Here is a 26635-nt window from a genome sequence, read left to right as displayed (position 1 = left end):
AGTTAGTGCTACAATTAAGCCTTTGTAATTCATGGAGCAAAATGCAATTTTATTTACATGGACTTCATTGGAAGTACACTAGAATAATATACGCAGTAGAATAAGTATTACTGTTTCTTTTGCAAGTTTTATAAGCAGTGAATTTACGTCCATCAGCAGCATTACACTATAAAATTTTATTTTAGACTCATTAAATCTTAAGAAGCCAACACAAGCAATAGATGTTCAATATTTGTCACTGCTATCTAAAACAGATATGGAGATTACTACAATTGATATAAAATGTATTTTTCCTCTGGTCAAAAGAAGAGAATGATGTTCACTTTAAGTCTTCTCCGGTGATCACGACAGCATAGAATTTCATAAGCATCAAGGTGATATGAGTAAGAACCTCTATACTAGCACAACAGCAACCTCATTAGTGAGCCATCTCTTAAATTATACATGTTTTAATGACCAAAGTTAAAACAATATACCACTGGTGCAGACCAACTCCTGACCTTTGACTTTGTGCTATTTATTTCATCCCTGCACACCCCAAGTTTCCTCATCTGAAAAACCTGAATAAATAATATCTATAATAAGGAATCTGCTATAAGGTTTTATACAGTAATATTGGTGAAGATCTTCAAATTCCTCCGGGATCCTGTTATTCCTAGCAAACACACTACAGTCAGCAAAACTAAACAATCGCATCTCTAGAGAGAAAGTTGTCCACAGACTATACTTTTCAACAGTTCTCCAGTTGTGATTGTAAAAAGGTGTTCACTCAAATGTTTACTCCAAGATCTTAAGAGAGACAAATTTATGCACACCATCCCACTTAGTGACAAATATTCTGATTGTCTACAAACTTACTAATCAATTAGGATACAGAATTAAAACTGGGGGTGAGAAGAAGATATACAAAGATCTATAACCACAGAGGGAAGGTACCGGGGTGGGGGTTAAAAATTACAGCATGTCTAAGTTACTGCAGGAAGGAAAAACAATTTCCTATCTAGCTTCCACAGCTGGTTCCAATTCTATTACTGTTTCGATTACTAATTCTCCCATGCTACCCATAAATTACCTTCAAAACATGAACATTTAAGCTGTCTTATAGCAGCACAATTTTGTGTAATGTGACATGAGAATAAATTGCTAAGTGACTTTAACTGTGCATCTGGAAAGAAGAAAAGATATTTATACTGTACACACGTGAGGTCTGTGCCTGGAAGAAGGACATCTTTCTCCACACTTTGCTCAGGTATATTCCTTTAATTACAGCTTACGGCAAAAGAAGGTAGTGCGTTACGGCCAATGATGTTATCTTATTGTCAGAACTGTTGTAATACCCAACAGCACTGCAAACTATTTTCAAAATGTTCAGAGGAAATACTAAGCACTGGGTTAAAAATCACAGCCAGTATGAGTACCTTGCTTTTATTTTTAATCTTAAACCCTATCATATTTAGAAGTTGTGCCCAATAATTATAAAACATGCTTATCTTCTATGCATTTCTATGATATGTCTTACTGTAGCATCTATACATTTTGAGAACTCCCCAGTATACCATATAAAAAAAACCCAGTGATTTCCATATATGTAATGTAGTCTGAAAATTCCAAGTTATTACAACTAAACCTCACAAGACAGACAGCTAAACAGAGAGCCATTGATTCCTACAGAGCAATTAAACAACTATTATTCAGTATTGCTCAGTTGTAGATTACATAGAAAAAGAGTAAAGACCTCAACATATTTTCCAGTGGAATGACACCCACACACCAAATCCAACATATATCACATTCATCCCTCAAGGAGCCTGAGGTATAAAAGCATACAGAAGCACTGCTTTCACTTTTTAACCCAGAATGAGATAAAGCTCCATTGCCTAGACAATATATAACATTTTAGTTACGTGCATGGAGAAAAGCAAAAATTCAAGATCATCATACTTCACTGAAATGCCTAATTTCACAGACTTTTACTGACATTCTGTGAAGACCTCATATATTTACATTTGGATTATATCAGTCAAATTAAGTCACTATTAATTGAGACAACCTTGTTAATCTAGCTGAGATGGATTAATAGCAATATGCACCTTCAGCTTGGTCACAATAGACAGTTAACAATGTATTTTTAACTCACATTTATATAATTCAAAGATGACAACTTCAGGTGTCCAGGTTATGCTCTATTAATTTATTTTGGTGTCATAAATTAAAAGTATAGACATAAAATCACAGAATCATAGAACGGTTTGGGTTGGAAAGGACCTTCAAAGGTCATCGAGTCCAACCCCCATGCAAGGAACAGGGACATCTTCAATCAGATCAGGTTGATCAGAGCCCCATCCAACCTGGCCTTGAACGTTTCCAGGGATGGGGCATCCACTACCTCTTTGGGCAACCTGTGCCAGTGTTTCACCACCTTCATTACAAAAAATTTCTTCCTTCTACCTACTCTACTTACAACATGAGGAGCAGAAAAGGCCTTGACTCTGTGTAAGCCTGCTCTGTAATAACTAAAACATCTCTGAATTACCACACTGTTCCCAGTACAAATCCAAAACATAGCTATTATGAAAAAAGTGAACTCTACCCCAGTCAAAACCAGCACAGAGTGGAGTAGAGTGGCAGAATTCCCTCCCTCAACCTGCTGACCATGCTTCTTTTGATGCATCCCAGGATAAGATCGGCTGCCTGGGCTGCAAGCACACATTGCTGGCTCATGTCCAACTTCGCATCCATCAGTAAGCAAGTCCTTCTCCACTGGATGGCTCTCAACCCCTTCATCCCCTGAGCTGTACTGATACCAGGGGTTGCCCCTACCGAGGCACAGGAACTAGCACTTGGCCTTGTTGAACCTTATGAGGTTCATACAGGCCCACTTCTGGTGCCTGTCCAGGTCCCTCTGAATGGCATCCCATTCCTCAGATATGTTATACTTTGAGGTACCTTAAGTCCCTTACAAGCCCACTTACAAAACAAAGTAAAACAAACAAAATATAGGGGAAAAACAAACAAAAAGAACTCTGTATAATGCTCATATGACAAGCAAAATCCTGCAATTATTGAGAATAATAGATCTGTGGTATTTCATATCTCCTGGCTGACTGATTGCTCAAGTTACATGGGAATGCACGATTCCACAACTACTGTTTCCATAAGTATGCACGTTAAAAAATTCCTCCAGCAATTCTCCCCTGTAACAAGCAAGTGCTTAAATATAGGCCAACTTACTATTCTACCAAAACAGAAACAAATGTACAAAATAAGCCAAATAGGACCATGAGAGAAGCAGAGACCTTATAAACACTTACTAGCTTTCCAAAGGAAAAGTGAGGAAGGAACATATAACCCATAAAATAATTTTAATCAAACACAGTCCAAGAATTTTCACCTACATTTGTTCAAATTCCCTGTTATGGACATTTTCCAGACAACTAATAAGAAAGCCAAAACAAGGATTCCCAGTTTTGCATAGTTTGGTGGGCTTGGGCAGAATTTAATTCCAGTTTCTGGAATTTGTTTTTTAGGCCTGAATTAACCTCACATTAACCTCATGTTTGACATCCACCTTGGACATGTGATCCATGAAGTGACACGGTTTAGTTCTGAGACTAATGTTATCTCACATAACACCTACTGCTGTCCTGAGCTTGGCTGTTTCCCAGACCTTTTAACAATTTACTTTTCACCTCCTGGGAGCTATCCAAAATGGACAGTAGATAAGCTTACAAAACAAATGTTTTCCCATGAGTTTTTCAATGCCTGGGTACAACAGGTAGTCTGAAATACCCAGTCTCAGATAGCAAAAATGGACCTCTGAGTCCATTCTCTGAGTAGAGAATGATCAACTTCTACGGAGACTGAAAAAATCCTCCCAGAACACTTTATTTAGATGAAGTCTCCCTTCATAAACCAATTGTTTCAGAAACCACTGTGTAGGGCAATCTATTACACTGGGAAAATCCTGACACTGATGGTAACCTGTTCCTACCTATGAACCACTTCCTCCTGGAATTTCAGTATAATGTAGAAATAAGAAAACAGAGGAAACAAAAGAATGTTGCTTTTAAAACACAATCACCAGTCTGACACAGACATGTACAAAAATCACTAACACCCACCACAAGCTATTCACGTTTTCTCAAATCCTCAGTCACTATGACAATGAAACTCCAGTAGCATGGAACATAGGTGAGGGAATAAGCTACTAAGAGTGAGCAAATGCATATAAATAGATTTTTGCAGTTGGTTGGGGATATCAAGAGCTTAGAAGTATCTATTAATATTGACAGGCACAGGGTAGATACAGAATGCACTGTCAAAATTTTGCACAATAAAGGGAGCAAGGGAGTTCTGGCTAAGATACTGGAATTTTTCCTAAGCTTAGAAATTTGCTTTCAGATGACAATTACTTTTCAAGTGATAGGCTTGTTCACAAACTTGCACTTAAAGAACTCAAACAACCCCTAAGCCATATAGTGAACTGCATGTAATTTAACTTACCTACCCTAATGGATGAAAGACCTGAGATGACCTCTTTAGAACTTGTAATTACAACAAGGTATGTTATGTTAAGCCTAACGTTTACACAGTAAGCCCTTCTCATTGTAGAAGTGCCAAGCTGAGAGATTATTGTCAGTGTGCCTCAAAGCTTCTTCTCCATGCCTTTTCAGCAAGAACGATGGCACAGAGCAAAGTCAGGCAGTTTATTATCAGGCGCTGCCATGCAGTGTTTCCAAAAAACCTAGGAAATCTAAAGCTGAGTTGTTTTCTTCTATGAGAGATGAGCGGTTACAGATTAAAGATAAACTAAATATTATTTATTCATCTTATTTCAAATAAAAACATTCTGCACATGCAAGGGTTTGGATTCTCATATCAGCTGCTGGCCTGCAAGACATATTTCCTAACAAAGACAGCCTAAAACCAACAATAATTTTTCTTTTAAAATGTCTGTGCCTCAATCACTCCTGATTATTTTTTTTATCTGGAAAAAGTGCAATATGTACAGCTTTGAACCAAAACCAGTTACTAGGAAGTTCTCCTGCTCAATTTAGTTCTGAAAGTGAGACAACTACATTGGTGGTTATGCAACCATCAGAGAAAACATAGCTTAAAGACACTGTTTTGCCCACATATGAATTAAGTTTAAAATTACATAACAACTACCCAAAAAGGTGAACAAACAGGAAGTGCCAAGGTTGGCTCCAGAAAAAAAAAAAAAAAATCTTAACATAGTTAGAAAGCAAGTAGTTTTGACACATAACCGCTAGAAGGAAACATGAATCTTTGCAATTCCAAGTTTTCATTATTCTTTTTCTCTGCACAATTTTCAGAGTAATCCTTTGAGTAATACTAACTCTTCTTCTGACAACTCCCACGTCATGAATAGCAGAGGATCCACACTGTGTTTACCCCACTGACTTACTGTAAAGTGTTTTCTCGTATTGCTGATTCTTACTTGCCTAATTCACCTTCATCATTTAACTGCTGTTTATGATCCGTTATACAAGATCTGCTATCATAAATCTGACTGTATACAGTACTCCAAGGTGCTGCTAGACACAAAGTTTTCTCCTAATCAGAGAAGTCTGGTAATTGCTATAACATTCTGCCATCCACTCAAAGTCGGTTGCACAGTCCATCATGAGGTTACTCACTGAAAGTATCAGACAGGGTTGCAGCTTCCATTAGTTCCTGCACTATGGGACAACTCCCAAGAGTTAAACTAACGCAAACTGAACTAACTGAACTACACAGAATTAAGCTACAGCTGTCAACTATTATTCTTTGACAGGATAGAATAGTTTTCATAGCTATCATGTGATTTGGGCGGATGTTCACTTAAAACAGCATTATAAATAGCACAGTTATAACTAATTTAGGTTTAGCAACATTCATCTTACTCTGAATTATAATTGCCTTCTCTAAGAAAAATATTTTATGGACAGCAACTGGACTAAGCCTGGTACTATTTATACTATTAATTTAGAGATAATTGAACTGCCCCCAAAATTGCAGCTATTACAATATTGCACTATCACAATATAAACAATTATTTGGTATTTTAAAAACGCATTTTTCAGAGATTCCTTTTCAGAAAGGAGAAAAATGTGACACTGAGTCACCAGAGACAGAGGTACAAGCAGGAAAAGAACAAAGAGGATCTGTGCCTGATCCCTACAAGGCATCTTCGGAAGAAACATCAATTATGACACAGTACAGGTCTACTGTAGATTAAAAAATAAATAAGATAAAAAAAAACAAACAGAAGCCCCAAAACAACTTCCTGCCCTCACCAAAGAGACTGCTAAATAAGGCAGCATTTAATCATAGAACACAAGAAAAACTCTGAAGGACTCTGCAAAAAGAAAGGTAATAAATTCCAAGTTGAACCAAATGAAGTCATTAAAACAAGTTACTATATCATTGGCAGAAGAGAGATCCATGTCAGAATTTTAAAACTGTTTTCTACTGAGATATACTGTGAGGTTTACTCTGGCATCATTATTTCTAGGATTTAATTTTGGATGACATACATACTTATAGCCATTGAAATCAGTCACAAAATCATTGCACCTTCTATGTGACCCAATGTATCACCTCATGTGCCTGCACACCCATGTATTTCATCTAAATGACGCAGTAACACCTGAGGAAAAGTAATATAAAAGGATATAAATAAAGCAACCAGCACGTAGCATGTGGGAGTTCACATCATCTTTAGAATTTTAATATTTTCCACAAGAAAAATTTATGTTTTTAAAAAAGAATTTATTTTTCAGATGCTCACAAAGACCGAGACTTAAAACTGTAAAACAAGAATGGGTTGTCTTTAAAATTATTCAGCACTCTGCATCACAGTGGTCTTGTAAAATAGGTATATGCAATTTCTAGACACTGAGGACGATTAAGCTAGTTATTTTTCTCTTGAATTTCCATTCCTGACATTTTTGGTACTTGGTATAATAGGTAGTAATATAATTGATGTTCTTAAAGACGGAATGTCATTGAGAAATACGTTTATTCTTATATTTAAGACAACAAGCGCAGTTGCATCACAACATTTTCTTTCTAAAAGACATGCACTGACTATTTGTATTGAAAAAGGTTACAAATCTGGTACCACTGAAAGCCAGCTGATCTCTACAGATGTGGTTACATCCTAATATGCAAGTTTGTTTTCCTTGCAGAGAACAGCATGCTCCAAGACATCCTAAGTAACAGGTTGGTCTGAAAAAGGTAGATAAATCTCTATAAATCCAGACAACGTATAAAACTTGGAAGATGACTGATCTGAAAAGGAACAGGAATTATTCTCACCCAATTTATATTTTAAGTGAGGCCTCGCAAGTTCTTGGTATACAGAAATCTATCTTAACCAAAAGTTGAAAGATTCTAGTTTGAAAATTGTATAACAAAATTCTGAAAGGCTGCAGAATTGTTTCAAGTGCCTTAATTGTTGCCATTCAGGTGTAGTTCAAAAGTTTAAGAATTAATCACTGTTTTCCCCTTCTGCTTAGAATACTCCTAATATGAAGAATGAGAGTTCACCTCTTCCAAAGAATTGCAAATTCATCTTGAAATATAATGCTGACATTATTTGCCTTTGCAATTGAACTGTCTGCATCAGCTATCACATTTCTGGCTGGCTTATTTTTGAATGAAATCTGATCTTTTACTCCTAATTTGGCTCTTTCAGTCTGTCAACCCAGCATTTTACAAAATTTGCTTTATGCCTGCAGACATGTAGCACAACTGTAATATCTGCAAGCAAGACATTTACTTAACCTGCAGTAAATATAAATGTAGGCTTTAAAGTAGGCCCAGACATGAAGAGTCAATAACACACAGAAAATAAGACGCCCATCGGCAGCTGTCTTTTGGAGACAACGACTAGCAGCAAAATAAGCAGGCAATCTCCGCGTATTCTTAGAAAACTGAAGTCTTATTACTTTCATTTCTGGTATTTCAAAACAGGCACGAACTATTACAGTTGTACAGTGAGGGGTTAAGGAGGCTATAAGTCCCTTTAATTAACTTTGAATAATGAGACAACATCAAGGCACAGGACACAGCAGCAGAAGTGTAATACTCACAGACCCCTTTTTACTGTGCTTGCATTTGTCTTGCCACAAGATTTGTTTGCTCTGAAACTCCGGAGATGTAGCATCATCATCGTTTTGACAAGACTCAAGAGGTAAACAGTGAACATTGTGAGTAAATGTTAGTCACCCGGTTAGACTTGGAGAAGAAGAGTGTCTTGTTCTGGCCCATATCCCTCTGTTTTCTAATACAGCACTGCATAAGATGTGGTCTCTGGGTCTAATCCACATATGGGATCAACATGAAGTCACACACAACGTATTACATAAACACTTATTATCACAGAGACTGCCCACATTTTGGCCACAGGACAGATTTTTCCTCCTATACAAGGAAAGATCTAAAGAATTAAATCCTCTAATATGGCAAAAGCTATATGGTCAAACAATCAACTTTCACACTTTGTTTAATAAATCAAAATAAAAGAAAAATACATTGGACATGGGAAGTATCTGTTAAAAATTCAGCTCTATTTTCCCACTCCTTTTAAAGATGTAAGCTGATGCACAAATCCTAAGTAACTGCTCCATCCTCCAATTAATTTTTCATAGTTAAGAACTCCATTTTTCAACAAGAGGGAAAAAAGAAAAAGTACATAACATATTTTAATTTGTTTTGTTTCTCTCTTTAAATCAGAAAAAAAAGTGTGAAGTCCTTTGCTTTGCCAGTACTACATAATAGGAAGAGAACAGCTACTCCGTGTAAGCTAGTGAAGGCAGACGTTAATACAAAAACTGCCACAATTCATAGGACATTGAAACTCTAATAAAGGTTCTCAGCTCTTTCTGACACCCGAATTAATCTACAAATACAAACCCTACAGGAAGTGAGAGGGGAAATATCACCTATATTGTCGTATTTGTGAAATACTTGACTGGAAAAAAAAAAAACCAAGCCAAGCTTTCTAGCATTTCTATGCAAACAACTCACACATTAGTGAGAACTCCAGCTTCTGCTTTCATTCCAGACAGGATCTGAATTAATTAATTGAATATTTTAACTCTTCCAAACTGTTTTTTTCCACAAGTTTTGGGCATGCACAGAAAAATAAGTTCTATTCCTAATTTTTATAGTTCTTTCAGGCTTTATTTCCTGCATTCATACTCATTATACAAAAGATGACCTACGGGGCCTCTGTACTGTAAAAGGGCCACCGTGACAGAGTTCAACCCTTATTTAAGACTTTGTGTTTCACCATAGGAGAACGTACATCTGTTCACTGAATGAATATCTAAATAATCCCAATCAAAATCTTTAAACCGTACTATTTACTCTGAAAACTGGTTCCAAGCCAGTTGCTAAAGAGGGCTGCAGAAACTACGCAAGACAAACAGAAGTTCCAGGAAGTCTGGTATGCATCTATGATGTTTTCACTGCCCCCTAGTGCAATTTTGTGAAGAGGGGGGGAACACTGATGTCAGATGACAATATTTGGGTTAAGGTGCATCAAAGAAATAGGAAAATTTTTCAAGCCAAACACTGACTGCATCTCATTTGGACAAAATCAAACTTGTGTATCCGCTAGCTAACTCGTGTATAACTGCAATGCGGACACAACAGCAGAGAATGAACCTGCCCATGCCCCTGCAGCATGCTCCCTTTGTCACCAGCCTGTGCTGAGCTCAGTGCTGTCCCAAGCTGCCCAGAACGCAGCACGGTTACTTCGCGAGTGCTACTCTCACAGATACATAGAAGACTACTCAGTTCCATGAGTTCCTATCTGCACAATAAGAGCACACTTTGCTGTAAAAAAAAAAAACCCACATACTTTTATCTAATAAACACTGGTAAATTAATTAAACCTGGAAATAAAAATGGAAGTCGCAAATCACCTTCTTTCTCCTAGTAGCAAACTATGTTTTGTCTGCATCTTCTGTTTCATCTATAGTGTAAAAGCAAAATTACAGCGCTGGTAGTTCCACTCAAAAAGTCCACATCTGTAACCGTACAGTCAACACAAGTATCTACACAGAAAAGGATCTAATTCTCCAACCTTAAACAATGAACCTGAGCTACATGAGATAATGCAAATATATAATAAATAGCTAAGTCCTATTTTAGAAAACTGAGCAGAAAGCTCCTTATCCCTATTGCAGCAAGGTTCTGCCTGAACTATTTTTTTTTCTACTGGGAAGTAAAGGTTACATAATTTAACACATTTTTGCAATGTCCGCACACAATGCTTATGATATGAAAATAATTTTTGCTTTACAGAGCAATGTTTTACTTGAAAACCAAATGCTACGTCTAACTTGCTTGACTTTTTGAACTACATTAGGGTCCTCATATAAAAAGATTTAAGATCTTAAAGACTTCTTTTTCAGTTTGCTTCTATCTTATCTCACATTAAGTAGGTTTTCTTTGAGACAGTTCAAGAAGTTTTTCTACATACACAACAGAAGTAAAACTGATAATTTTCAAAATTAAAATAAAATACATCTATTAGAATAAAGGAATAAATGTTTCACAAAAAAAAAAGCAACAAGTGCACTCACTGGAATCCAACTAAGAGCTTTAAACACATTTCAAAAGCCTCAGAACTGGACCATGAAAGGGGATTGTTAGTAAAAATTCATATGAATTATTCTCCAAAGGAAGTGAAGAATCATAAAGAAAGTAATTCTTTCAGTTTATGAAAGGAAATCAGAAAAATTTTGTAACAAATTCCTGTTACATTTGCTTATATGAACATTTACCAATCCTCAGTTACAATAATGCATCAAACAACCATTCACAAATAGTACACAAGGTCAAGATCCTAATAATTTGAAAATAATTGTATTAGTATTAAAATGCAAAAAAAAAAAAAAACGATAAGCAGGAGTAAAGAAAGGAAGTTCAGTATGATTGTTGTGTGATCTGGATAGTGTTAGCATCAAGTATGTATAGTCCCTGTATACAGCTAAGTGCCCACCTGCAAATAAGAGATGCCGTTGCAGCAGTTGTAAAACATTATATGTGGTAGTCCCACATTCATAAAAGTCCAAAGCCATCTTTTAAACAACAGCAGACATTCCAAGAGTCAACAAAATTGCTCTCCAAGGATACTACTGGATCAGTCTGCAGTTCCAACAGTTTAACATAAATCATTTCTTATTCAAAAATCCTGTGAAGATTTGTTTTGGAAAGGAAATGTAACTGCATTTCACTTACACTCTTCCTCCAAATATAGCCCCTCTAAATTATTAAATCATCTCCATCATAAATATTTCAAATACCTTTTATCATCTACTTCATTTTCCTATTAAGTCAAGCAAGAGTTCTCTATACCTTTATTTCTCATTATTCTGTTTAGAGCATAAACAACGTCTTCAAAAAGATAACATTCACATGTCAGATATGAAGAAAACCTGCTTTCATTTATATATTTCACCGTGATACCAACAGCATCTAATACAGTGTTAGTATCGCTGTTAGCTCCCTTTCCAAATTCAGAAATATTTTCTATATTCTAGCACTGATAGAAACAATATGCTATTTGTGCTTCTTTGTAAAACTATATTGGAAATTTGTTGTATTGCCAACGAAGAATAAGGTAGTCACCATATTCTTTTGACTGTGTAAGCACTTTAGGTTCTCAGAAAATACATTCATTTCAGTGTGTTCACCTCCAAAGATCCCAACTTCTACTGGAAGTAAAAATGTTCATATACTATTGCATGAGTGGAATTTCCTAACTTTTCCTACTACATATACTTGTTAAATAATACTATATTGGAACTATCATGTTATGATTGAGATATGCATGTAGAAAATGTCCTTACAAAGATTTAATTTTCTTTTCTTAAGAGGTACGTCACAGAACTGTACAGCCTCCTGGGTACCTATACCTAAAATATACCTGGCAGGAAAAAAAAAAAAAAAAAAGACAGAAAAAGAAATCTACTCTCCTTGCAAGTACAGTAGAGGACATAAGCTTCCACAAAATTTTCTTGCTATAAAGAAACAAAGGATCTCAGGAGAGACGAGCATGAGGATCACATGTTTCAAGCATGGGAGCTCTACAACCGCAGTGTATCCAGCCCAGAGATTAAGAACACTTTGCATCATTCTTAGCTGTTTCCTTTACAAATACAGAAGTGGTACCAGTAGCTCCTAAAGAAGTTTTCTACAGGCTCCATCAGGTCAGGCTGACCTGATAAAAGGTCTCTGAATGAGGTGGCAAAGAGTAAAAACAGGACATAAGAAGATCTCTAAGCTTCATTTAAAAGGACAGTAGTAACAATAATTATGTCCTATATCACATTTTACTTAATACTACTAAAGTCACCTCTCCCTAATTTTTAAGTACCTTGAAGTCAACAAATTATGCCTGTCAGTTTTCTCACAAAATATTGCTAGAAACAAACTCACAGAACTAAATATCTGCTGTAGAGGAAACATTCTAAGACTTCTCATATTCAGTCATATTACTAATTAATTAAAACCAATATCACGTCACCAAAAAGGCATGGCATGATATACAGCAGAGAAGTCTCACCCTTGCTCTGCTCTGCAGAATTCTTAAACAGAGGTCTTGCAAGTACATTTGTTTTCTTTGGGGACAACTGGTAATCACGAACTCTGCAGCACTGGGTTGGAGAGGAGAGGAGCAATTACCCCATGCCTTTTTATGAAAAATAAACTTTCCCTAAGGGAATTTTCCTGTTAGCTTCCTCTTGTACATTGTCCACGTGATGCTCTGTTTCTTACGTTAAGTATTCCTTCGTTTCCAGCCTCTGACTGATTCCTTCACACTCTTACACTGACCTTCTTAAGAGTTTGATTTTGTTGTCTTTTTATTTTTGTGAAGCTTGCAAATCTGTTCTAACTCATTTTTGAGATAGTATTTCTCATTCCTTGCAACATCAGTAAAGTCAATGATCCTGAACAAAAATTCCACTACTTGTTACAAGTTTAATATAAAGAAAATACAGTTTCCTGATGTTTACAGGAGAAACACTGTTGAGATCTAAGAACATATTACGCACATATATGACAAAAGTATTTTCCTCCTGATCATACAGGAAGGTAACACAAAAGGAAATTGAAAGCAATGATAATTGCTACCTATTTTTCATGAACATATCAACTAGAAGCAGTTCAAAGATAACGCCCCCCGTCCTCAAACTCACACTTTTCTGTCTCTACTGTGCACACAGAAATTGCTTTGTTCAGCTTACTTCACTTTTTCTTCTCTGGATAAGACAAAACATGGATGGATAAATAAGATTCAGCAGCTACCAGAACAGACAATCCTCCTCAGCTTAAATATTCTAACTCCTTGTTTAAGACAACTAAAAATTCCAGCAAAATTTATTTATTTCTACAACATCATGATTTTTAGCCTGGTACCACAGCCAAATTCTAACTGGAGCAATTATAGTCTACTTAAATTCTCCATCTAAATCAGCAGGAAATTGCTTTCTTCCATTCCAAACAAATGAGTATTACTACTATGTCCTGTTAAAAATTTACAAGGGTCTCAAAACAATTCTAAAACTTGGAATATGGCAACACTATCATTTTGGAAATATGCCCAAATCAGAGTACAGCCTTGGAGAGACCCAAGGATGTACTTGTTTCAGGGACATAATTAAAACATGATCAGTATCCCTTTGGTACTATAGGGAGAAATAGTTCTCCATTCCAAAGACAAATCAACTGTAATTAAGCTCCAGACAGAAGACAAAGCCTTGCAAATCCATCTGGCAAATTCTTCCAACAACTACCTCTATATCTGTTGCTTCAAATGAGGAAAAGTGTCACAAGATGCTAGTACTCCACTAAGTTCTGTTACAGATCTCAGCATATTTTCTAATCACATGTAGAAAGTAACATTAAAAAATACACACTCTCTTACTAATATATTTTAATAGGTGCCATCCACTACCTTGAAAAATGCTTATGTCCACCCACCAACCCTGACACAACTGCTTTGGCTAGTCTCCTGTCCTTCTCTAGACAGATTTTATTTTGATTGCACACCAGATACACTCCCACTGAATGTTGCCACGGCAAGAAAGCTGGCAACGACTCTACTATATCTCCCAACCTCAAAATTTACCACGTGAAATACTGCCCTCATTAAGAACCTGCCCTCTGAAAAAAAACAGCTGTTTTCCCTTTCAAAACAGTCCTTCTTGGAAACAGAAAGATTTTCTTCAAGCTTTCCAGAAGGGCATACTTTTCAGGACAGAAGCCAAACCTGAAAAGCTTCAGGCTACAGGAGATGCTCTGCCTCCTCGCTGCCCCTCTCAGCTTACAACCATGTGAAAAACTGGCACTGACAAACCAACCAGGTTTTTACACCATTAGGAGAAAAAGCAGTACAGAAAAGCACTAATCACAATTCCAATAGCAAACTCTTCTCATTTTCCTCACTCCTCAAATTAATGCAAGTTTTTAATATAAAAAAGCACACGATAACAATATCAGGCGCACTTCTGGCATTATACTAAATGAATAAGTCATTAGATCTAATATGTATTTCTTAAATGTAACGACCATCAACAGACTTTAATCAAAACCAGAAAAATGCTTTACAAGATCTACCATAAACACTTGAGTATATAGAATTAACTTGCTCAAGTCAGAATTCACATATGTAAGACAGCATCTATGGCTCCCCTCAAAAATTTATGTTCAGTTTGTATCACATGTAAATCACAGAAACATGTAATACTTAAAAACTAACAGTGCTGATTCAAAACATTCAGCAATTAACTGCTGTTATTCATTTTCCTACAAAAACACTAATAAGGTACGAAAAATTCGCAAAGATAATAACCACCAACTACTCCTTCCACCCGATGATTATTCTATAAGATATCCAATGTGAGCTGGCCAGTCCTCAGCCAACTCTAGGCTCAAAAGATTCTAATTATCTCACAGCAAGCAATTTCGACAAATGCCTCTATTGACAAGCTCTCATAAGAAAGCAAAAACAAATAAACAAGCAATGGTGGTAAAACAATGTTCCTATAATAAAAAACCAAACACATCTAAGGCTTGAGAGACAGTGGAAAGCTACCAGGGTAAAGGCAGTATTTTGAAGCATTTTGTTTGTTATACAAAGTTCATAAGACTTCATATTACAGAACTGCAACACATGTAACTGTTGAAGAAAAATTTGTTCCCTTCAGGGTCAAAAATACAGATACTTGTGTTTTAAGGAAGTTACTTCAGCAGCAAAATATGATAACAGAAGAGAGACACTCTCACAGTACATCCAGAAAAAAACCCAGAAGAATTACTACATGGAGCTTTCAAATTCTACTCTCCCATTCTGCCCCCATGCATACCAACCACAGCCTGATGTACAAGCAGGAAAAAGGAATCACAGAGTTCTCATAACAGCAACACCTGCCTTCCTTGGGGCTCACAGGATCATACTGTGATCACCAATCGATCAACAGGAAATCAGGAAAGCACAGCTGCTTCCTGATTCCCTTTCACAGGAAAGAAAATAGCTGAGTTCATGAGCAGCCGTAAGGGGAGGCTCTAGACCCCAAAGGCCTCTGGCATCCATGCTGACACAAAATCTTCCCAGTTATAAATTAACTGTTTAGACTGAAAACCCACAAGTCTCATATTTCTGCTGCTCTGCTTATTCTCAACTAACTCTATTCTAGACTGTTTTGTAACTATTGTCTTAAGTTCAGACAAACTTAAATCACACCAGTCTGCAAGTTACCTTTCTGTCTGAAACTTTTCATTGGGGTCTTCTAACTCTGGTTTCCAGTAACTCCACTTTATTGAGCCAGTTCTAGTATTATTCAAATACATATAAATAAAAAATTAGTACCACAACCATGCTAGAAATTAAAACAGTCAACCAGCAAACAAAGTGACTACTGAGAAAGACAGGCTGAAGTAAAATCTGCTGCTTCCACACATTGTTCTTCCCTTGGCATTCTGGAGATGTTTACAGAACTAAAAGCAAAAGTTCCACTAAACAAGATGCTCACCGCCCTTTGGAGAGAGATAATGAAAACAAATTATATTCCATGCTCAGAATCCATAAATCTGACAGGCATACCAACAATTATATAAACCTTTTTTTTAAACCTGTATCTCACTGTCACATGGCAGACATTAAGTTAAAGTAACAATCCAGTTGTTTTTTCCAAAGTTATTTATATGTATAATCTACTGCATTTTAGAGATTTCAATGCATAAAGCCCTACTAAGGTACAGCCATCTTCAATGGAGGACAACAGAACATAGGTACATAGCACACAGGGATTAAAAATAAATGTTTTCTATTATACTGCTCTCTTCTCTTCATAAGCTACCTCTACTACTAAAAGTTTACCAGGTTCTGTGGAACATATGTATTGCCTGCAAAAATATACACAATTGTACCACTTAAGAGGAGATGTTATGCATCTTCCTGCAATTTCTCAATTACTAAATAATACTGTTCTCCCACACTGACATGCTATGTAAATGAGTGCTCAGCATTTAGTTACTTTCTCCTACAAGACCTTGTTTATTCCAGAAGTATTAATAAACAACAGAGTCTGCTACAACTTGGCACTAATCTATAGTTTGAACATTACTACATTTAGGAAACCATACAGCACTCACTACTGAGACGAAAGATGATTATACCATAATCTGGAACAGTAATACGTATAAGACCCTTGATTGATATGAACCTAATAAAATTACTCAGCCAAAGAGATGTCAAAGGATGCCAGCCTTCCACTGATGATGCAAGAAAACAGATGTTGAATATTTCGTGTATTTCCACTATAGCTTACTTGACCACTGTGGTGAAACTGTCTTTGATGCAACAAAATAACTTTCCTAATTTAGTGGCAAGACCATTGCCAACACACTTAATTGAAAGGTATATACACATTTTACTTCAGAATGGAATTACAGGAGGCTAAAATATATAATGCTAACTGTAGAAAGTGATGTCTCCAACAGACCAAGGAACCAGGGGAAAAATTTGCCCAAATTTTAATCCAATCTTAGAGCAAAATTATGGTCAAACCACAAGCTACTTGTATCAATTCTCATTTGCCAAAAGACAACCTAAGTAATTTCCGACATGAGTTACAATAAAAATGTAGGTATATAAGATGAGCCATCACTATTTAACTAATCTGTCAAGTGTGGGTTTTAAGCAAAATTCTCTATGATTTTCCAACATATGCAAAATTCTCTTAATTATGAGGAAGAATAGTCTGGAGATACTCAGTTTAGAAATCAACTTACTTCCTTAAGACTCTGACAAGAAGGTATTCCACAGAAACATAAATTTCCCTTTTATTTTTTTTCCCCTAACACAACTGCTGCCTATAGTTCTAGTGTTTTCAAATCTCCATTGTTTAAGAAGACAAGTAAAGACATAACATAGAAATAAAGCAACAGACAATTAAGTTTGTGTAGAAGAGATCAGGATGAATAGCTACAAGATATTTCTGATGCAAAGTTTTGTGCAATACTTCAGTGAAATATTACAACACATGAGGCTTAACTTTGGGTTTAGCTGCCAGGATACAATATGATTTCAACTTTACACTGTTTTATTTTAGTGTTGTATACACTGAAATCCTTTGAGCATTGTGGAGAACTTCTACTCTCCCAAAGAGGAAATATACCTTGCAGGACTTGATTCCCAAGTGTGTTAGTTTTATTGGGGGGCGAGGGGGGTGCGGCTACAGCGACAGCTTCTTTAACAAGCTGCTGGAAGTTGTTTCCCCTTTGTCCAGTGGACTCAGCTGGGCCTCAGGCAGACCCGCTGCTGGCCAATTGGTAGCAGAATGTTCCCTGATAATGTCTCTGCAATAACGTATTTAAGAAGGGGGGAAACAAGAAAACAAAAGAGAAGATGTGAAGAAGCTGAGCAGAGCTCTGAGCTCTGCAGGGGCAGAGAGGGGGAGGCGCGAGCCTTGTGGGCCTTGCAGGCCTCACCCTCTGGCCTCCCACCGGGCGGCCGACTGGGCCCAACTCGGCCCGGCCCGGCTGCAAGAAGTGGAGAGGAGAGAAGATGTGAAGAGATCCTGAGAGGTGTCTGCCTGAGTCGGTTGTGAAGAATTTCTGGTGAGAGGAACGGCTGCAGACGCCAAGGTCAGTGAAGAAGGAGGGACAGCAATAATGCTGCTCCCGGCAGAGATTCCCCTGCAGCCCGTGGTGCAGCCCATGGTGAGGCCGGCTGTGCCCCTGCAGCCCATGAAGGCCCACGGAGGAGCAGAGATCCACCTGCAGCCCGGGGAGGACCCCACGCCGCGGCAGGTGGAGGCCTGAAGGAGGCTGTGGCCCGTGGAGGGCCCACTGGGGCAGCCGTTCTGGAGGGACTGCACTCTGTGGGAGAGATGATCCACGCAGGAGCAGTTCATGAAAGACCATAGCCCATAGGAGGGACTCCACAGTGGAGCAGGGGAAGGACCCCATGGTGTGAGGAGAGAGAAGCAAGGTGCAGCATAAAGCGACAAGTGTTGAACTGACCATAAACTCCACTCCCTCTTTCCCTCTGTACCACTCAGAGGTAGAGATGATGTTAAGCCCAGGAACAGGGATGGGGTGGGAAGAGGTTATCTTGTTCTCTTTCTCATTATCCTGCTTTGGTTTTAATAATAAATGAATAGTTTTCCCCAAGTCGAGTCTGTTTTGCCTGTAATGGTAACTTTAAGTATTCCTCCCTGACCTTATCTCAAACCTTGATCCTTTTTTTTCTTGTATTATCCCTCCTTATTCTCTCGGAAAGTTGGGGGAGTGAGTGGGAGACTGCATAGATTGGTCCAGAGCGGAGCTAACTATGACAGCAAGCCTGGTTGTTTCTTTTTGTGCGGCTTCAACTACTCAGTGCTACAAGGCAGTTAAAGCTTCAGAAGTGCTGAGAACAGAGCAAAAGATTGGTTTATTCTGGGAAGAGCAATGGGACAGCTGGAGAGACCTGTGATTTAGATGGCCACTCTGATGAGATCCCACACCTGTGCAGAATAAATATACGTTTTCTGAGATTTATCACTCCCTCATACATATATGCACAAAGTTAGCAAGTATTAATCGGTACTTTCAGCAGTTGTTGTTGTTTGTGCAATATATTGTGCTATTTTACAAAATGACAAGTATCTGGGTTCATCACAAACTATGTACACACTAACAGTCTGGATGATAAAGGTTGAAAAGTATTTACAGACAAAACTGAACAAGAACAAACATTTCCTTCAGGACTGAATTATTAAACCTTTAAATTATTTAGATAGATATTTGTTCACTGAGTATCTGTGATACCCAAGTTACGCTGTTAGGGGTATTCTCGCTTTTAACATAAATAGAAAAGACAATCTATATTCACTCTAACAAACCGGTCTGGCACTTATTTAGGTTTAGGAAAAAAAAAAACAACAACCAAAAAACAATAACGGAAAAAAAAAAACCAAACAAAACACCACACAAAAAACCCACCACCAACCAGCCCCCAAGTTACCACATTTCATTTTCTTGTAACAGTTTTGGCACAACTGTTCTCCAGACATTCAAGCCTACCTGAATATCCTCTTTCTTGTAAAAAATTATACATACACATTGGGACACAAACCATTTAAAATATTTATATAAAATATTTATATAGCTCTTTTATAATGTGAAAACAAAAAAGAGTAAACAATACATACTCAGTGACGATCAATTTTAAATCTTTTTTTCATTTTTATATGAAAATAATTATTTGGATTTGTTGAATAATCATTAGGAAAAGAAAAACAAAAAAAAACCAAAAAAAAAAACCAAAAAAATCACATTTCAAACTACAGTGATACTGTAAAGAGCACGCTTACAAGTTAGAGTCTACTCAAAGCATTAAAACATTAAAGAGGAACAAAAAACTTACATTATCTTCCTCCTCTGTATCATCATTGTCATTATCGTCATCACTCTCCTTGAACCCAGGCGGAAGCGGTGGCCCAATGAATTCATCATCATCATCAGTATCCTCAGCAGGACCTTGAGCAGAAGTCTGGGATTGCATGGAAGGACCAGTTAACTCTTCATCTGAACTATCTTCACTTTCACTAGAGGCTGTCTCCCTGCATGGAAAAATTTTTAAAAAATATTATTTCAAGAGCCTCTGCACTTCCATAGGAATTTTCAGACAAAAGATGTTGAGCACTGTTTTAAATTTATAAACTCTGAAATTAGCACCAAAACGTAAACTAATTTTTATTAACTGAGTGTAGGCCCACTATCATCTTGAAAGCGAAAGACAGTTCAAAAAACTGAGCAAAATTTTAAGAAGTTAGACAGATTGTAAAAACAATACCATGTCACTGGTATGGATTTCAATATTGCTTAGAAGCCAACAGAATGTATTGTTACAGAGCATTTTTAAGATTCTGCTTCAAGTTGCAGCTTGTGCAGATACTGTGTACCTCTGTTGGCTGGATGGAACTCAAAACAATAATCATCCAGGCTCACAACCAGAGCCAGAACACAAAGCATAGCATAGCACTTGCTTTAGAATGCTGGTGAAAAATAACAGGGAGTTAGGCACTTCAGACGAAACATTTGATACTGCACAAATCTAGATTATAAAAGTTACATTAAATGATCATTTTGCTATTGTCCAAATCAGTTGTGTGAACACATTATTTTTAACACTGGAAAATTTCTGAAAAGCAGAGCTATCTAATCCACATACATTCAGTTTATTCAAAATAAATGTGCTCCCCCTGGTGGTACTTATCAAGTAGGAGGTATTCGAACTGGTAAAAGGTCTAAAAGTGATAAGCAAAAAAACTTTTGAGGAGACATAGCGCATCATTACAGTGAGAATCAGATGTTCCTTTCCAATTCAGTGAGATAAGCGCAAACTGCAAGACTTGGTTTGGGAGCTTCTATTTTAAGTGCATGTCTGTGAGTTTTTAAGTCAGCTTAAAAGATAGTTTAAGAAAGAAAATTATAGAAGAGGATTACAGAGGTATTGTTGTTTTTTTTTTTTCAAGTGTCAGTTATCAGTTTAAAACTATAATAAAAACACACAAGTTTAAGAACATAACAAAGAATTAAGAAAATACATTTTACAGTATATAACTATGACAGAGCATGCAGCCCCATTCTGCAGCCCCCAGACCAGCTGCACACCAAGCAGGTAGTAGGTTACACAGCAAATATTTGTGTTGGATAAGCAACTGAAATTCTATTTTAGGAAGAAGTCAAAACAAACCAAAACTAACATAAATTATGTCCATAGATGTTACAGTGATTAGAAAGGTTTGCATGCCTGAAAGCTTGTCTGATTTTTCAAACTATATTTACTAGCCTAATAAAAGATACTAACTCTATATATAAACTTTGTTTTGCGTAGTAATGAGAGACATTTAAAGACCCAGATCAGGATATGATTATCTATCAAATCTACCTTAAATAAAAAGAGCTTCTCTTATTCTACAACAATGGGGCAATCAATGTCCTTTTTACCAAAAGGAAGATTTTCCAGCATGTGAGGAACAGGTTGGCACTGTCAAAGTTCTCCAAGTTAAGTATCCCAAAAACTAACAACTTTACAATACTGTGTGCAGAAGAGTTGTGTTTTAAGAGTCAATATACATTCCCAGACCAGCAAACCACAGATCTTTTCCCCAAAAGCCAAGTTACTTCATTAGTTTTGGAATGAAATCAAATACACACTGCAGTGGTCAGTGAGGAGAATGCATACAACATAATGATCTAATCATAGCATAGAACATAACAATCCAATCGTGGCATCGTAGATTTTCAGATCTTTCTATAGACACCCGAGAATAACACCTAGCTTCCTTCCTAATTACCTATCCTTGTCATTCACTCATTTGCTAGGAAGGATAAATCAAATCAAACATTTCATTATTTTGAGAAGCAGTGTCATCACTCTGCATGTGAAATGGACAGAACTGCAGTGCTGTTTTTCACCACACTCCAAGCTTGGTAGGGACAGCCAAGCACTCCACCTACAGCTACTGGCACCCTCTGTCCTGACTGGAAGAAAGTCAAACATAAAAATCATAAACATCCCAGTGCAGACAGATCAAAAGCCCATCAACCCTTCTGACAGCAACCGGGAGTGGTGCTGACAGAAAGGACAGAGTAAATGGCGCTTCCTTCAACTTCCAGCCTTCCATTCTTACTCTACTAGGGGCTGTAAAGAAAGAAGAACCAGTTTAACAGCCTCTTTCCCAGGATTCAGGGAACTGTAAGCAATTGTTTTTTGCTTTCCCTCATTACCTCCTCAGTATGTAAATCAAGTTGTAAGAGGGAAAAGAGGAGGCCCAGAAAAAAAAGGGGCCCAAAAAAAAAAAAAAAAAAAAAAAAGCTGGATTAGAGCACAGATGGCACACAGATAGGGGAAATAACAAAAAACATTGAGAGTTGTGCAGCGATGTGGGCGTATCCCCTCCATGTGTTCACTCTCCTCACGTCATCCACTCTATTTTCTCATGTTATTTCTTTTTATATATTAACAGATGCTTTCATTTCACAAAGCATAATTATTATTACACTTATGCATAAATATGTAAGTACCGTAACTATTGGAAACATTTCTGTACAGCAAAGTAGCTGGAAAGTAAGAAGAATCGTAGCTGTTCTTCACATCTTTTTGGAGTGACAAACTCCATTTTAACAACTAAAAATATAGTATGAGGGCTACTGTGGTAACTGAAAGTACCTGGACTTTGAAAAAATAATAATATCCAAGAAAGGGTTGCCATTTTCATATAACAGAACAAGCTATATAGATTAGATCAGTTTACAGTAACTAAAATATACATTATTAAAAAAAAGAAAAACAAAAAAAAACAACAAACTACTGAGAGTCCTATATTTCAGAGTTAAATGGTCAGTTATAGGGTTGTTCCTCTGAATTAAGGCTGAGTCACAATGGCAGGTCTCCTTCACTAGCTTCCTAGTTTTAGCACTACGTACTAGGCTAATTTGACAAGGAAATAGAAAACTTCCAGGAGAGCTTTTCCCGCCATGCCCTCTCTTCTCAACGCTTGGTAAAAACAATAAAACAAAGATAAATCAGCGGAACTCTGGTGAATTACTGTCATTTGTCAATAACAGACAAACATCGGCAAGTTTCAGAGTAAATTTCAGACCGAAGTCAAAACAACTGTCTCAGCTCCACCAGTACTCTGCTTTCTTTTCCAGCAAGCATGAACAAGTACACTTAATCTACAGATGGGAAAAAGAGCTGCTCATTAAGTTAGGTAACCATTAAATTTGCCCTAATATTTTCCAAAAATCCACAGATAACAACACTGTTGTTATTTTTTAAAAGTATGCTAGAGGAGATTGCAAAATTAACTATTAAAGATACATAACGTCAAAATTTGCAAATATTGACACATCTTTAAGGAAGTATAGATTAGAAAAAAAATTAAAATCAGTATTTACACTGAAATACTTCAGATAACATAGACACGTTCACACAAGTTAAATGACACTCATGCTCTCAAAAAAAAAAAAAAAAAAAAAAATCAACAACACTTCAAAACCCTCTTCAGGTAAGAAAGCCACTACATGGAATATCCCACTATATCTAAGTACCTTTGGGTTAATGTGTACCCAGCTCCTGCTGCACTGGATGCTGAAGCTGATGGATCAACACATGGACCTCTAAGCTCTTTTTCAGACTGGTCTTCCTTCTCTCTCTCACGAGCCTCTGAATACAGAGAGTATATAAATGACAGATAATCAAGACTTTTAGAAAATAATAAAATTAGATGCTTGCTGAGGACAATAAAACCATTTTCTTCATTTTCAGACCTTTATGAACTATTGGAAAAGGTAACAGCAAATAAAGGACTTCACCTGAAATTAGACTACTTTTCCATATAAATCAAATTTCCATTGCTACCGGAATGATCACACAGAAAAACAAAATGGCACAAGGAAAATGCAAACACTTTCCAATTGATAGTCTGTACACACTATCAAACCTAAGCTGATCACCTAAGGATGTTGATATTTCAGTATTTTCAACACTATATTAAAACACTGTAATTACTTCAGAGAGTTCTTGAAATTTTCATAGCACAGGGAACTAAATCAGTACATAAGTACACACAGGTGTAAATAAGTGAACTCTAAACAAGCACAGTGTTGCTTGTATTTATTCCCGTTTCACTACTGAAAAAGAACCCCTCTGGAACAGCACAAAAGAAAGAAAGTAAACAGAACCTTCCATTTCAAAGCAGTATTAAGAACGGTGGGATCTTGACAGGGTAACAGATGGTTAGACAGATTAGGTTAACATAGCCAATAATTAGAACCGTATGATGTTAATTACTATGGGAGAAGGAGGTAGAGATAATGTCAAGCCCAGGAAGAGGGAGGGGTGGGGGGAAGTTATCTTGTTCTCTTCCTCATTATCCTGCTTTAGTTTTGGTAATAAACAAATAGTTTTCCCCAAGTCGAGTCTGTTTTGCCTGTTAATGGTAATATTAAGGATCTCTCCCTGTCCTTATCTCAAACCTCGAGCCTTTTTTTTTTCTTATATTATCTCTCCCTAATATCTCGGAGGGTGGGGGGAGTGAGAGAGAGACTGAGCAGTCTGGTCCTGACTGAGGCTAGACCACAACACAGATAACTACTCTATTTCTAAAAGTGCTCAAATAATTTCAATTAAGCAGAGAAAAGAAATTAAAAAGAAAAACCTGTTTTGCAGCAAAGCTAGGAAACATTTTTCTCTGAATAAAAGCATAAACACAAGATACTGAACCAGGAAACCTACTTTGATCTCAGTACTTTTTATCCAGTTTGGGTAGAAGAGGAGAAACTTCCAGAAGTTATCACACGTAAGCAAACAGCTTGAATATGGGCAGCAAAATATAAAGTTTTCTCTATAGCCCACCCTCAGATCACCACCTTGAAAATTTACCCACTCCCAGCACAACAGAAGACAAACACAAATTTGTAGTCTGCTATTTAACCTGGCGTTCAGTATATAACACAGGTTTTTGTTATTTGGTTCTCTCTAGATTAAAACTGTCTGAGCCAAACTCCCTTCCAAAATAAAGTAAGCTAACTAAAAGAAGAAAGGAAGAAGTCTTGTGTTCAAATTCACCTTCTTCCTGTATCTGTAAGTCATGCCTTACAACAGGAACTTTGCACTTGCACAGTTACCTAAGTTCATAACTTTACTATTTATCAAGCCCCAAGCCGTTGAGGAACATCTTTCTCGAACTCCATTTGTTTGTTGTTCTGTAGACACTTTAAGCATCACCCCAAGACAGAAAAACAAAACACGTTTCAAAGCGGAGTAGGCGACTACAGTCGCACTACTTACCCAAGACTTTCCTGCTCCTCTCCACCGCAGTTCTCCTCGTTTGCTCAAACATGGCTTCGAGGTCGAATGTCCGAGCTTTCTTGCCTGAAAATGAAGAAAATGGGGACTCGGACACAGACTAACCCTGGCCTCAGGCACTCCGGCAGCTCCCGGCCGCGGAGGGTGGACAGGCACGACCGCTTACTTTCCGCCTCCGACCGCCAGCGTCCCCCTGGCTCCCCAACCAAGGGCCGCCGGCCCCGAGCAGCCGCCCCCCGCGCCCCTCAGCCGGACGCCCGGCACCGCACGGCAACGCACCGAAGCCGGAGAAGCCCATGGTGGCCGCCAGCTCCGGGTCGGGTCCCGCCAGCATCTCAGCGCCTGCAAGGAAAAGGAAAAAAAAACCGCGAAGGTCAGCCGGGTCCGCGGGGTGGGCTCGGCCAGGTCAGGTGAGATGAGGCGAGGTGAGACCCGGTCCGCACCGCTCCGCCGCTCACCGCCCTCCGCCGCCGCCGCCGGCTCCATGCTGCGGGTGCTCCGGAACCACAACAGGCACCGGTAGGAAGCGGATGGGCGTAGCCAGAGGCGCCCGGGGGCCCCTGTCCGCCAGCGCCAGCTTCCGGCCGGGCCCGGTCGTGCTCCACCACCCGGAAGGTTCCGGACGTCATTCATTCCGCCGTCGCTGCTGCGAAGGCTGCGACTAAAGCTTCATGCGATCGCAGAGTATCTGGGGTTGAAGGGACCCGTCGGGATCATCGAGTCGAACTCCCGGCGCCTCTCAGGGCCACCTAGCACTAAACCGTTCGACTGAGAGTGTCCTCCAGGCACTCCTTGAACTGTGACAAGCGTGGTGCTCTGACCACTTCCCTGGGAGCCTGTGCCAGTGACCCTCTCAGTGAAGATGATGTCTCTTAAGTGGCACGTAGTAATAGGGCGAGGGGTAATGATTTTAACCAGATTTAGATGAGGTATTAGGAAGAAATTCTTTACCATGAGGGTGGTGAGACACTGGAACAGATTACCCAGAGAAGTTGTGGATGCTCCATCCCTGGAAGTGTTCCAGGCCAGGTTGGATGGGGCTTTGAGTGACCTGGTCCAGTGGAAGATGTCTCTGCCCAGGGCAGAGGAGTTGGAACTAAATCCCGCTAGGGACTGAGGTCCCTTCCAACCCAAACCATTCTCTCATTCTATGACTGACCCAGGAATAGGTTCGTGCCCAGTGCACCAGAGCCAATGAGCACACAGAGCTGAGATCCAGCTTCTACCATTTAATGCCATTCTGTA

At 38.1% G+C, this 26635-nt stretch overlaps 1 protein-coding gene across 2 annotated transcripts in view; it reads right to left on the bottom strand.

Annotated features, from left to right (window-relative positions):
• WDR70 (WD repeat domain 70) overlaps window positions 1-25897 on the bottom strand; it is a 125070-nt gene extending 99173 nt beyond the window's left edge. Inside the window, exons 1-5 of one of the 2 annotated variants that reach the window (XM_086771031.1) lie at window positions 25849-25897; window positions 25670-25732; window positions 25373-25456; window positions 23632-23746; window positions 19937-20132 (exon numbers count right to left, since the gene is read on the bottom strand). In XM_086771031.1, the coding sequence (XP_086627157.1) occupies window positions 19937-20132; window positions 23632-23746; window positions 25373-25456; window positions 25670-25732; window positions 25849-25876 (486 nt within the window). In that variant the 5' untranslated portion in view covers window positions 25877-25897. Of the gene's footprint in view, window positions 1-19936; window positions 20133-23631; window positions 23747-25372; window positions 25457-25669; window positions 25733-25833 lie in introns of both variants that reach the window. The other variant, XM_086771030.1, reaches the window with a different exon arrangement.
• Between the last annotated feature and the right edge of the window lie 738 nt (window positions 25898-26635).

This window comes from Chlamydotis macqueenii, chromosome Z (genome assembly GCF_036417535.1).
Source record: "Chlamydotis macqueenii isolate bChlMac1 chromosome Z, bChlMac1.mat, whole genome shotgun sequence".
Taxonomy (NCBI): Eukaryota; Metazoa; Chordata; class Aves; order Otidiformes; family Otididae; genus Chlamydotis; species Chlamydotis macqueenii.
The sequence above is the reverse complement of the archived record's forward strand: the minus strand, read 5'-3'. Positions and strand labels throughout refer to the sequence as shown.